Source organism: Scedosporium apiospermum, assembly GCF_000732125.1.
Source record: "Scedosporium apiospermum strain IHEM 14462 chromosome Unknown SEQ_SAPIO_0102, whole genome shotgun sequence".
In the NCBI taxonomy this organism is placed as follows: Eukaryota; Fungi; Ascomycota; class Sordariomycetes; order Microascales; family Microascaceae; genus Scedosporium; species Scedosporium apiospermum.
In genome coordinates this window covers 130928-143787 of record NW_015971803.1, presented here as the reverse complement: position 1 = coordinate 143787, position 12860 = coordinate 130928, and the positions used below count along the sequence as shown (strand labels likewise).

The 12860-nt window shown below is 50.1% G+C and overlaps 2 protein-coding genes and 1 pseudogene across 2 annotated transcripts; all 3 read right to left on the bottom strand.

The window, feature by feature from the left end:
- Nucleotides 1-2728: 2728 nt before the first annotated feature.
- SAPIO_CDS6327 (Uncharacterized protein) lies at nucleotides 2729-4484 on the bottom strand (the record flags this gene model as incomplete). Its single annotated transcript, XM_016788456.1, has 3 exons — nucleotides 2729-3699; nucleotides 3785-4045; nucleotides 4130-4484. The coding sequence occupies 3 exons, from the start codon at nucleotides 4482-4484 to the stop codon at nucleotides 2729-2731; spliced, it is 1587 nt and encodes a 528-aa protein (XP_016641890.1).
- A 1143-nt stretch (nucleotides 4485-5627) lies between these two features.
- SAPIO_CDS6326 lies at nucleotides 5628-6818 on the bottom strand (annotated as a pseudogene; the record flags this gene model as incomplete).
- Nucleotides 6819-7958: 1140 nt separating this feature from the next.
- Nucleotides 7959-10164, bottom strand: SAPIO_CDS6325 (FAD binding domain-containing protein; the record flags this gene model as incomplete). Its single annotated transcript, XM_016788455.1, has 5 exons — nucleotides 7959-8068; nucleotides 8157-8273; nucleotides 8349-8514; nucleotides 8592-9485; nucleotides 9601-10164. 5 exons carry the CDS (start codon nucleotides 10162-10164, stop codon nucleotides 7959-7961), a joined length of 1851 nt encoding a protein of 616 aa, XP_016641889.1.
- Between the last annotated feature and the right edge of the window lie 2696 nt (nucleotides 10165-12860).

Below are 12860 nucleotides of genomic sequence, written 5' to 3'. Positions count from 1 at the left end.
CGTGCATTCTGATAGGTTATCCCGGCTCCCGATTCCTGATCACGGTTTATTGTCTAACTTGGAAGTGGGATAGCTGGGGCCGACATTAGTGATATTGCCGCTTTGGATGGGAAAAGTGCAAAAAAGTCACGGTATCTTCAGAACTTATGCCATGGCCTGGACTCCGTAACAATACCTATCATAGCAGCAGTAGAGGGAATGGCGGTTGGTGTACCCCCGTTCTCTTCACACTCCTGTATTGTCCCCGAAATGGAGCAGTTCATTAACGGCTACTTGTTGCACAGTTTGGTGGAGGATTTGAAGTTGCACTAATGGTAAGATTACATTCATTCCGTTTTCTTGGTCATGGATGGCTTGCTAATGGTTGAAGTGCGATATGATTCTCTCGTCGGTCACTACAAAATTCGGCTTCCCCGAAGTGAAAATAGGATTGATTCCAGGCGCGGGTGGGACTCAACGCTTGACGAATGTGATTGGAAAATTTCGCGTAAGGCAACTGCTGGTCTCGAATAATGAATATTTTGGACTAATCATGTCCTAGGCCATGGAAATGATTCTGTTTGGAGATCCTATCAGCGCCGAACATGCAGCCACGTTGGGTCTTGTGGCAGGGCTCTTCCCTCCAGGGAGTGTGCTCGACCACGCAATTGAGCTCGCCAAACGCTTGTCAAATCAGAGTCCGTCTGCAGTTGGGTTCGCTAAAAAAGCCATTTCTCGAGGTAAGCCATGAACCTGTTGTTACCTATCTTTCGAATCTTTCTGGAGACTTAGTTAACAATCCATTATTATGAAGCGGATGATTTAGGGAGAGATGATGCATTCGAGCGAGGTCTTTACTACTCGGCATTTGGTACGAAGGATAAAGCCGAAGGCACAGCCTCATTCTTGGAAAAACGACCTCCAGTATGGAATGGAGCAGCAGATGAGCACCTTCATGCACATAGTTTAGTCCACCGCGTTCGGCAGGTAGCCAGTTCTTGGTATCAGGCAGCCTCGGCTCGCCTTGGCTTGAAGTCAAGAAGACTTAGAGAGGCGTGAACGTCAATTTTCGTGCGTACCACGAGTAGAAGTTCTATTATCCTAGTTGTAATATCACAGATAATACCTACCAACTGTAGACAGTCAGATTGTGCGCCCCGGCTGGGTATTTCGTCATAGCGTCTACCGAAGGCTAATAGAACCGAGGCGGGAACGGAAGTCATCCCAACCAGTTATCGGTTTATCTTTATCCTGCTCATCCTGGACAATATGCATGGCTTTCAGCATGGCGTCAATCATCACCTCTTCGGGATAAATGGGACACATCCACTTCCTCTGGTGTAGCTAAGGCCTTAGCGTGGCGGAACTTTTGTAGGCTATCCAGTGGTGGGCTTTGCATCCTGCGTGCGGAGAAAGAAAAAAATTCGACAAAAAGATATTTGACATCGCCACTCACGGTCGTGCGGGCATTATCGTTGTCCTCGGCTTTCCTGGTGCGCCCACGGGTTCCCGGATCCATCTTCCTGGATACTTGACCGCCTACGCTACGGCTTAGGCACGGGAGGGGATCCTAGCCCCGCCTGCTGGTCCGGGTGGATCAGAATGGAAAGATCGTCGTATCAATGGGTGAGCAAGAATATCTGGGCCGGTTGAGCGGTGGCGGTTAGCCATGTCCTCGGAACGTTGCCAATTCCTTTGGGAGGAGAGCTGCAAAGTACCCGTATGCCCTATACGAAGTGACGATCCGATGACGGAGGCATTCAACACCACTTTATTCAGACTCCCCAGCTAAACTAACGCCCTAATGTTCCCACGCACTAGTTGTCGTACATCAAGGTTACCTCTCGCTTGTTACCATAGCCTTGTCTCATCTGATTGGCTCTGTCAGGTAGCTCCTCTCTACCCCGATGCTTGATCACAGCCCTGCTGGAAGCAAAGACTACGGTAGATTTAAGAGCCGCTACCTAAAGGAAACCAAACATCCTCATTGGTGGCAAGCGCTATGCCACTCGCTTCTCAGCTCGACCCGCTCTCGACTTGAGTACCAATAGAAAAAGGATATGGATGTGATCAACGGTACCGAGAAAGCGGTTGGCGCCCCGCTCCTGTTGCCAGTGAGAGAAAGTGTAGCGGCGTGGGACTGAGATGGACGCTTACATGCATTAGGTGGCATTGAACCGCGTTACCATGCCATCGCGCGCATCCCAGAGAGTCCGTTTGGCACTCATTGGCCAGAATTTGTAGCTGTGAGGATGCATATTGATCGGTTCCCGCATGAAAAGAACTAAAGCAAGCCCACACAGGCATCCGTTACACAACAGGACGGTCAACCATGATGCCACTGTATCTTTTTTGTTGGGGATTCACGCCCCCCTTCTCCACTTCCATCTAAGTATATACGGATCCGATTCGGAACAAAGCAGTGAAGTGCATCCTACTATCGAGACTCGAGGGATCACCAACCGCGTTAGGGATACCGCATGATTGCCAATACCACCAGGCCCGCTAGAACGGGGTAACATGCGGAAACTAGCTGCTTTTCCTGCAGAGGTCACATGCGTGCTTACTTTTTCGTTGAGCAGAGCGTATAGCGCACTAGTAACGTAACAAACCAACTTCCTTCCCCTCGACAGCCCGTGTACTCATTTGGGCGCGTGTTTTCGACATGGCGACGAAAGAGATACCGCTGTGATTCCACCGGCATCCAAAGCCGTAACTGCTGAAAGTGGGCCTGAAAGAGACCCCCTTCTCACAGCTCCCCTTGCCGCTCGACCAGCCGCCCCTGGTCAAGAAAGTGGCTCGGGTGACCACTATCTGCAGAGATAGGAACGGCTTTGGTGCGCCTTAAGATGGCACCATTTCCATCCAGGGCTACGGCTGACACATACCACACGCCCCGGTCCGCCGCTCCAACCAGTATTGAGTGAGTCTCGAAGCCGTTTCGGGGCACCTCGCCGAGTAGTTCCGGTTGTGAGTTAACCGAGGTGTGGCCATGAAATTGCCACAACGTAGTTTCAGTGTCGCCGTTCCATGAGACGAAGACCTCAAGGTCTTTGCTATTATCTTCGTTGGATACGACAACGGCCGGCTCTTCGGATGGAGTCCCCGTCCAATTGGCTCTGAAGCCACGATAACTCTGGACAAGAACGCCCTCCGGCGCAGAGTCAAGATAACTGTGGAATAAGACAGATCCACTTCGGTCAAACTCAGTTACCGCTCCCGCTTCTCCCCAGTTGACAAAAACGTTGCCGTTTGGCAGAAGTTGAGCGTTTCCTTGAGTCCGAGCCGACAGGCCATCCGGCGCGTCGAACGTGTGGAGGGCGGTTGCAGTTTTGGCCGTGTGGTTCAGTTGGATGATGCGGGCTCGCGAGAACGAATTCGTTTTGACCTCTGAAGAGTAAGCTCCATTATCAAATAGCGACAAGATCTCTATCGTTTCATCGTTCGAGCGGCCGTGGAACCGGGCGTCATGTTGGAATGCAAAACGATCTTCCTCGGAAATGCTGAATGACGAGCCACCGTGAAGTCCACCTAACTGCCAGATGACGTCTCCATTTGTACCGTTAATCTTAAAGAGTGCCGCAATGTGACGTGCCGATAAGAGGTAGTTTCCTTGATCATCTTTGTCGACACTGTTGATGTGGAAGTAATTCCAGGCGTCGCTCTCACTTCGACCACTTCCGGGAACACCTTCTCCAGAATCTAGAGGGAAGGCGGAATCTGTAGGGAGAATCAGTTCTTTCCGCTACAAGATGAGTCGTTTGATGGTGTAGTTGCTTGAGGGGGAGATTTAGCGGGCTCTTACACTTTGGGTCAACGTGGTCTAGGCTCTGCCACTCGAATAAGACCTCTCCAGTCTCAATGTCAACCTCTACACTTCGCATCAGCCATCGGTACGTCAATGCGACAATCATTATCCATCGGTGGGGTTTATCATTACCCTGGAAACCAGCAGATAAAATCCAGGTTTGTTCGTCATCGCCTCCCCATGGCTTGAGCGAAATTGGCCTCGGAATTGGCGTCTCGATTAAAGCTGTCTTGCCGTCGACGATGCGAAACTCGTGGGCTGATACGAGTCTGTGGGATCCTGCCCTTACTACCTTCCTAACCTCATAGTCACTTCCGAGGAGTGTGTGAAAGCCGTACATACGTCCATGGAGATGGTCAAGTTGGCCTTGAAACGCTCGGAGATGGGGTTTTCCGTCCCAAACATCAGGCCGGAAGTTGGCAACCCAGCCGGCGTGGTATCCAACTCCAGACCACACCAACTCTCCATCGTCTCTGTATATGTACGCCCCAGGCTGGACGGGGCCTTTATGGCTATCCGCAAATCCTCCGTATGGAGCGATGAAGATGAATCCGTTTTCAACTTCCCCCGCCTTGGAGGGCACCGTGATATTTAGACGAGGAGCGGACAAGTCAGGCCGTGATCGGAATTGCCAGTCTGCCGTCACAACTGAAATCAAGCTTGATAAAGCCAGTAGAACGGGCCCGGATGTGAGCATGGTTGGTTAAAACTGAATGACTATGTGATGAAATTTTATTACAGTTGAAAAGGACCTGGGATTCTTTTCTTTTTGGTCCATTGTACAGGTAGTATGCGCCTTTTATTCTCCCACAATTACAAGCAGCCTCCATGAGCCCGCAATGGCATCATTTGGCGTGATGCTTAAGATGCCTTCGGGTCGAGCCAGTCTAATCCGAGATGGGTAAGGGCAGGGTCGTGGTTGGATCCTTGATCTATTACATTATCAGTTTGATATAGTTTGACGCTCTCGACCCGAGTCAAGGGCAAAGCGGGCCTTCACACTTGTATGTCAAATTTTTAAATCTTACACTGGTTCCTTTCGCCTTGTAAAATTATTCAGAAGCATACTAGGGAGGCCGAGCTGGTCATGGTGTGCACACTCGATGTCGATATCGCGGAGAAGGAACCTCCCATCACGTCATCTGTCGGCATTTGACGATATGCAGCCATGTCCTGTGCCCGACATCTCAATAATGGGCAGCGTATGCTCTAAGAGCAGAGATACTAAGGGAATAGGAGTCTTTTTACAATATTAGGCCGGCCATTTTTCATGGTTAATGATTCACCAGAGCTCGACGCACGCAAGGTCGGAGCTATTTTCTTACTTCTCCGTCCCTCCCAGACTCAGGGAATTGTTAATATTGGTCCCTAGAGGAGCCCAACAAATAGATAGAAGTTCAGTTTAAGAAAAAAATATCGTGGAGGGGTAAAATTCAGTTCTTGACGTTGATGTAGCGGAAAAGCTTCTAGCAACATGTTCCACTTTCCACCTAGCAGTTAACAATTCGAGAATGTCAAGAGATGATAGTTCTATGAGACGAAGATAGATTCATGTCTCAACTGTAGGTAAGCTATCGAAAGCTGCAAGCCTATCATGAATTTCACAGGTGAGGGGTCTTGTCTTGTCCAGATGGAGGAGTGCTATTTTATATCAACGTATTCTACTAACAATCCAGCAGCGGCTCGGGGTGGAAAAGAGCGCAAAAGCAGCTCACATAGACGGGTCAACTCAAGTACTGTCCTTTAACGCAGTAGTCTAACGAGATACAAAGAATATGAAGCTGGAAAAGCCATCTAATATTTCGGCCCTCCTTATTACCCTACAATCTAGCTGCCAAAATTACTGCTCGAGGGTCGTGTATCTCCAGGGGTCATCGAACCCAATGAAGCCTTGTTCGTACATGCGTTTCGCGATGTGATACACCGCCCTTGAGAAATCGCTCTTCCGCTCTAACACATATCTCGGTGTAATGCGGGCAAAGCCCTGCGGGAGGCGCAGTCCTCTTCTTTCATGCCAGGAATGGAGGATGTATGTATCGGAATAATCATGCTGCCACGATGGGTGCTTTCCCTCGTCTTGGGCGTAATTGGTGAAGTCTCTTAGTGGAGAGCCATCCTGTAGCCCCTTGAGGTTAGATTCCACATCGTTATGGACGCGATAGAAGACCTGCGTATAGCCTCCGGCCCAGTGGACAGGTCCCATCACAGGCGATTCCATGATCAGAATTTCCCTTTCAAATGCAGAGAGTGGTTTCGCCAGTTTTCCCATGAGATGGTTCGAGTGGGTGATCCATTCTTGGTCAAAAACTTGATGCATGCTTTCTCGCCATTGGGTGAAGAACCGACATCCAGCCTTTCCCATGAAGTTCCCACTCATTATATCCCCGTCAGCCTGTCTTCCAAGAACTGTATTGAATCCCGTCTCTATTAATGGCCGAAGGTCTCGGAGCGGGATTGCGTCCATATCGAGATAGATGCCGCCGAATTCCTCGAGGGCCGCTACCCGAACGAAATCGCCCTTGTGTTGCATCTTCAATATCTTGACGCCATTATTCGCGTGGTCTGGAGATTCGACGGGCCTCACGACAAGCTGGGGAACGTTGAGAATGATGGAGTTCCATTTCCCTTGCGTGCCAGAGCGAGCGCGCTGTATCGCCTCTGGACTCGCGTTCGTATGTAAATAGATGGTATCGGGGTCGGTAAAAGCCCACGCCGCATAGACGGCAAGGACTTCCTTGAATCGGAAACTGAAGTCTCCTACTCCTTCGGGGAGGAGGTAGACGAAGTGGACGATATTCGGTATGTTGGCGCCAGACTCGTTCCGTCGAGGAGGGTGGGTTCCCGGAATCGTCGTCCAGACGTTGGGCACAGGTGGCGACCCCGGTTGGAGAATTTCTTCTGGGGCTTCAGCGGTGTTGCCCACCCCATAAGCTTCAAAATTGACGTTTAAGAACTTCAGGAGGGTGATGAGAATGCCGACAGCAAGAAGGGCTTGTAATATTCGAGACCGGAGAATGCCACGCCCAGCCATACCTCGGGATTCCTGGAAAAACAAACCAAAAAATTTCGAGCTGGGACATCCATGGGGAAAAACGGCGAGGAACAAAATTGAAGAGAACACAAATCAAATTTGGTACTCGGACGCACAGGACATGAATCACTGTGGATAGTACGAAGTAGAATCATTATGACATCCATCTCTTGGCGGGCCGCGGTGGGAGAGGGGCCAGGTGGACAATCCTAATCTTAAAACGCCCAATCACCCGCTGGAGGATGCCTGGGCTCGTCGCAGTCTCGTGCCGTTCTCATTTTTCGTAAATTGACGTGGATGAGTTTCGCCAGGGGGCCCAAGGGGGATAACAAATCACCTACGAAGTACTTCGTAGTGTGGTACTGAGGTACAAGTACATGGCAAAAAAAAATTTGCAACCCCTTGTCCTTCCAGGTCTCAATTGTTCTTGGCGACCCCGGTTGTTTCGGCCAATCACTTCGTCTCTGCCACCTGAGCTCCGACGCTATCAGCCCTGCGAAGGATGCTTGGCTTTAATACACAGGTCCACCGTCATGAGGGTAACAACAACTTGAAGATATCTTCCAGCCGTATAACTTGCTCGACGATCCCCGCAAATGTTCTTTCGGAAGGTAAACTCGGTCTCTCCCAAGTCTACGTGCTTCGTAAACTACTCCGTAAATGGATACGCACGGAAGCAACGAAGGATTCAGGCTCCAATGGTCGCTGCCGCAGAAGGATCACTCGGGATGTAACGCGATTGGTACAATCATCGCATGCGCCTCACGGCAGCAGATACGACCGTAGCATACTCCGTACGCATGGACAGCGAGCGACGATCTCCTGCTCTGGATAATAAAAGTCCGAATCGCACGTGACTGTGTTTTCAGCACGCCGTTCACGTGCGGCAAATTTAGCCGGAATATTTTTCTTCCCCTTGTTCGAGGAATGAAATTGTAACCGAGAGATTGGTTCTACAAAAGAGAGAAGGGTTCATGTTGGTTTTGTATTGTACTCTATTGAAAGGTAATACCGAAAATAAGCGAGAAACGGAGGCGTGGGCCGTGGCTGGCAAGAATAGGACTCGATGGCTCAACTAGGTCACGTCTTACGCCAAAGAGCACAGCATTTAAAAAAGACATTCGATGAGGGTTGTCTGTATTACAGCTTCTCAATTGCCGACGCCACCCGCTCGCCGATCGGAATCATGAAAGCCTCAAGAAACGTTGAGACCTGAGCTGCACTCTCAAGGGGGAGAACCTTAGAAACATCTAAACCCCATCTGTTAGTATACGAGTAACTTCCTAAGTGGATTGGAAACCATATATAGGCCCAGGATGAAGAGTCGGGGATCCATACAGTGGTCCGGCCTAACAATAATAAGTGCGCCGCGACTGGGATCAACGCCATATTTCTCATAAGCGTGGCCATGAGGCGAGTAGGGCCCCGCCTCATCGGTGAATACGTTGTGGAGCCCTGCGTTCCGTATTAGCAATCTTACATTCCATTGTTTTCCTATTCCACGGCTAACAGGAGATCCGGTGGTCTTACATCGCACACGCCGACGACCGATCGAGGGAGTGTAAAAATCAGGAATTTGGCTTTGTGAGAGGTCTTTGCGCTCCGTTGCGAGCACTACGACTGGGTTTATGACGCTGTTCAGATCCTCATCCGGGGAAGTGAAGTTGTTGACGAGTTTTATGAGCTCGAGAGTGGCCTGCGTCGGTATGATTAGGATAATCCCCAGTGGGTAAAGGAGAGGAAAGTGGTAAATTGACGGTTACGTTTACTTACCGTTTCGAACCGCTTCATGGAGTCTTTGTTATTAATGTCGCCCGGGAAAATGACAAGGTTCCACCTCGAATCGGCGGGGAGAGCCTTAACCAACTGCAGCGGGCGAGCGTCGGAGAAGCGCATAACGATAGTGCTAGGGAATCTCTTTCCAACTTCGACACCCGAAGCAAGAGAGCGATCCTCATCAGAGGGCACAGTGAGGACGGAGGGCAGGTATTCAGTCGCAAGCCCGGCGGTGTACAGACCGGCTTTGACGAACTGTTTGGCAAACTCCTCCTCGGAAATGTTGTTCTCCTTGCGATAGGCGGTATTGAAGAGCTTCGTGAAGAAGCGGTCGAACTCTATGAGCTCGGTGGCCGTCTTCTGACGCTCGCTGACGTATGTTTTCAGAATGTCCGGGCGAAGCTCGCCGCGGAGGATACCAGCAAGTTTCCAGCCGATATTGTATCCGTCTTGGAGGCTGACATTCATTCCTTGACCGGCCTTTGGCGAATGTGTGTGGCAGGCGTCGCCAGTGAGGAAGACGCGGTGACTCTGGGTGAAGTAGTCGGCACGACGCTGTCCGATAACATAGGCGGAGAACCATACAGTCTCGGCAATATCCATGGTGTATGGGTGGAAAATGTCTTTGATCAAGGGAACCAGGTTCTCAAGCTTGACATCTGACGCGACCTTGGCATTCGGCAGCTCCAGATAGAAGCGAACCATGGAGTCCCCCTCTCGGGGAATGATCATAAGGTTGCCAGCCTGGGAGTGGATAATCGTCTTCTTACGGATATCGGGAAAATTGGTCTGGGGATGGATGTCCATGACAGCCCAGATGGCGTCGGTACTGTCGCCAACCATTGAAAATCCAAGAGAGCGCCTCACTTGACTATGAGCGCCATCACAACCCTAAAAGAGTGAGGATAGTTCCCTTAGTTACTGGGTATTCAAGACATGCGATGAGCTAGAAAAAAAAAAGGGGGAGGGATGGTTGAAATGAGTTCGCGTCTCGAGATCCACATACCAGAACATATTTAGCTCTGAAATTTCGTTCTACCCCATCTTGAATGGCTGTGACGGTGACGCAATGAGCATTCGGGTCGTTTGCCCTGGTCTCATCGACCTTAACATCCTTCACTTCGCAGTCGTAGCGTATCCTGGATTCGCCGCCGGCCCTCTTTGTTTCGTTGATCATCAACTCGTTGATGCGGCCCTGACTGAGGATGACGTGTGGGAGATGGGTCAGCCCAGGCTGGGTATCGGGTGTCGTCTTCCCCCGTGAGATGCCACCTTTTCCATCCTCGCCCCAGAAGGCAACTTCAAGAACATGATATGACTCCTGAATGAGGGGTTCGGAAATGCCAAAGCTCTCCATAACCTCGACGGTACGACACTGCACACCATCGGCCTGGCCGTGTTTCAGGGGGCCACTCCCACGCTCAAGAATGCGGTAATTGATCCCGGTCCGGGCGAGCCACACGGCTGCGCAGAGACCGGCGGAACCACTACCGCAAATAAGCACATCAACTTTTTCTTCCAGGGGTGGCACAAACGCGGCACTAGCGCTAACTCCCGGTTTCTCTTGCATTTTTGCTCAAGCGTGCTAATTCAAGATGTAATGTGGACAAGGGGGCAAGGGTGGTTGATGATAGTCTGAGTTTCTAACGTAGTTGAACGGTTTAGGGCAGAGGCTGCAAGGACTGGGGCTGCTAGGAGGATTGGAGAAGAGACATTAGTCTGAAATACCGGCTGTTGAGCTCTCATGAACGCGTACATGAACGCAACAGGACGCCTATATATCTACTGCTGGCTTGATGCTTGAGCCGCTGATAGCTGCCGACATGGGACGTTTTGCGACTCAAAAAGGCGGGGTGCGTCTTTATGGAGGACGCCGGATCACAGACATGACCCGCTCATCCCCGAGATCAGGATAAAGCTCGGGGTGCTACGACCGAGGTAGGGATGTCACAGCCTCCGGGGGCGGGGACGACGGGAACCCTACCGAGGATTATTTGGAACTCCAGCGCATTGATTGGCCCTGCTGTGCGGACTAGAGTGAAGCTTTGATTAGATGAGGAAGAGAGGCTAGCTCCGATGGGCGCCTCAGTCTCCACATCAATTCCTAACTCCCCGACCCGATGTCCCCGATTGGTTGTGGCTTTTTAGTTCACTTGATTTCTCTTCTTTTTCTCCCCGATGACGAACCCGACTCGAGCGCAGTGTGTTGAAAGCTTACTTTACCGGCGCAGATCTCGGGAACTGTCATATCAGTCGAAGTCATAGTTCTGGACGATGAGAATGCAGCGATCTTCTCCAAATCCATTCGCAACAGCAAGAAAGTGTTCTGATGTGTGGCGGATTGTTCATTGTTTATCCATCGTGGTCTTGAAGTAGAACATGGCCTGGGGCGCCAGAAAGTGAGCGAAAGCATTGAACTGTGACCAAAGACGTCATCCCTGGACACTTAATATATCGTGGCCACTGAATTGTTACCACGGGATCAGGTATTGGTGCGAGAATGAATGTCGATGATATTTTTAACAGCCAACGAGGACCCAAGATGAAAGGAGAGCCATATTGTTTTCTGCACGGGGCGCTTATTTGCCGAAGGCGTTGCAACATGCCTTGAATTCAATTTATGGGGCTCTTCTTGGCCAACCCTCGAGTTACCGAGTATCCTCAGTATCAAATCCCCATGGCGATTCATAATATTAACCTACTTGTTCATTTCTAGGGGCCCAGTATGCTGAAAATATCGAGAGGGAACTCCATGAGCTACGAAGTAGGTTTCTATATGGGGGGAGGGTCGACACATGAGCGGGAGGTCGAGACCTAGTCACTGTGACTATTAAGCCAGTTCCTTAAGTAGGCAATTCGGACCAACTCATCTCCTTGGTTCTTTGGTTGTTGGCATGGGAGCAACCCTACTTCACCTTGGTCATAGCTATATTCTATTAGCAAGCCGCCCCGATTTCCACTCCCTTCCCGTAAAAGCCAAGGACCAATAGTAATCAGGCTTCGGCCGTCGAGCTCTGCGTTTAAGGCCCTTTACTTCCCAACATCTCCCATGCCCGAAATTTTAGAAGGGTTAGCTTAAATTTCCGGGCGAGAACGGGTAAGACAGGCAAAATCGAGGCTGGCCGTGCGAGAAGCTTTTACCTTGCCCTGGAGGAGAACGGCCCGGAGGGATTGTGGTTATTAGGAAATTTACTACCCATTACTAGATGGGAAGGCCCTCGTCAGTTACTTGTTCATACAACCCATCATCTCAAGTTTCCTCAGGCTGCGTGCGAATGTCACCCCACTCATAAGTGTGCGAAAGTATTATTACTACCTCCCAAGTTGAAGAAGGGATTCAACATCGATGGGACGCTAGATCTTGCTTTGTAATGAGATTGAGCCGCCTAATTCTCATCAAGTTTGTTTTCCTCTTCGCAGATGGTGGTCTTGCTTCCCTTGTTATCACCCATGTTTCTCGTGGTGTCAGTCGTGGCGTCTTGGGCCTTCAAGCACGGAATTCATCGGCTATAAACGTCCTCTTGTTGAAATATTGGCCGATCTGCTCTTACCCTTCAAGAATCACTTTAGAGGGTTGTCAAAAAATGCACTAGGTTCCGATGTTTCCCTTGTTCGTGTTTCTTTGGTTTACTATCATCTCATCTAGGCCTTTTTAACGTCACAACAGTATAAACATCTATCCTCCGACACCAGGGATACGAGTAAATGCTCTGAGGCCATTATTACACGGGCCAGAAATGCGAACAAAGGTCCCCGATATCCACAGATCCACCATTATTAGTTGGAGATAAGGGTCGGCTTGGCTAATATACCTAGGAGATTGAGGACATTTTGGATTTCACCAACGTTTCGTTGTGGTTGCGGATACCACCGCTAGCTAGCTCATACGTTTCGCTAATTAGTAACGGTCTGTTCTGGAAGAACATCGCCAAGGTGTGAGCAAGTTATCCATGCTCAAGCTGCTCGGTACGTAAAATTTCCGATAGAGGAGAAACGGCTGGTCCTACAATCGATTTAGGATTGTCTCGTCCCAATCAAGCATATTTCTTGCCGCCTCTCATTTTTTAATGCGCTCGAAACTACGAGACATATGTGTGGTTTGGATGTTGACACTCCACAATTGAGCGGCTGTCTCCAGCGCTCGTATTTGGCTCCCAAATTTGCCGCGTATGTGGGAGCCCAACGAATACAGCCTATGAAACGGATATATTAGCCCAAGTGTTGAGACGGATCAGTGCAGCTCCCACCGTATTAACACACATAAGA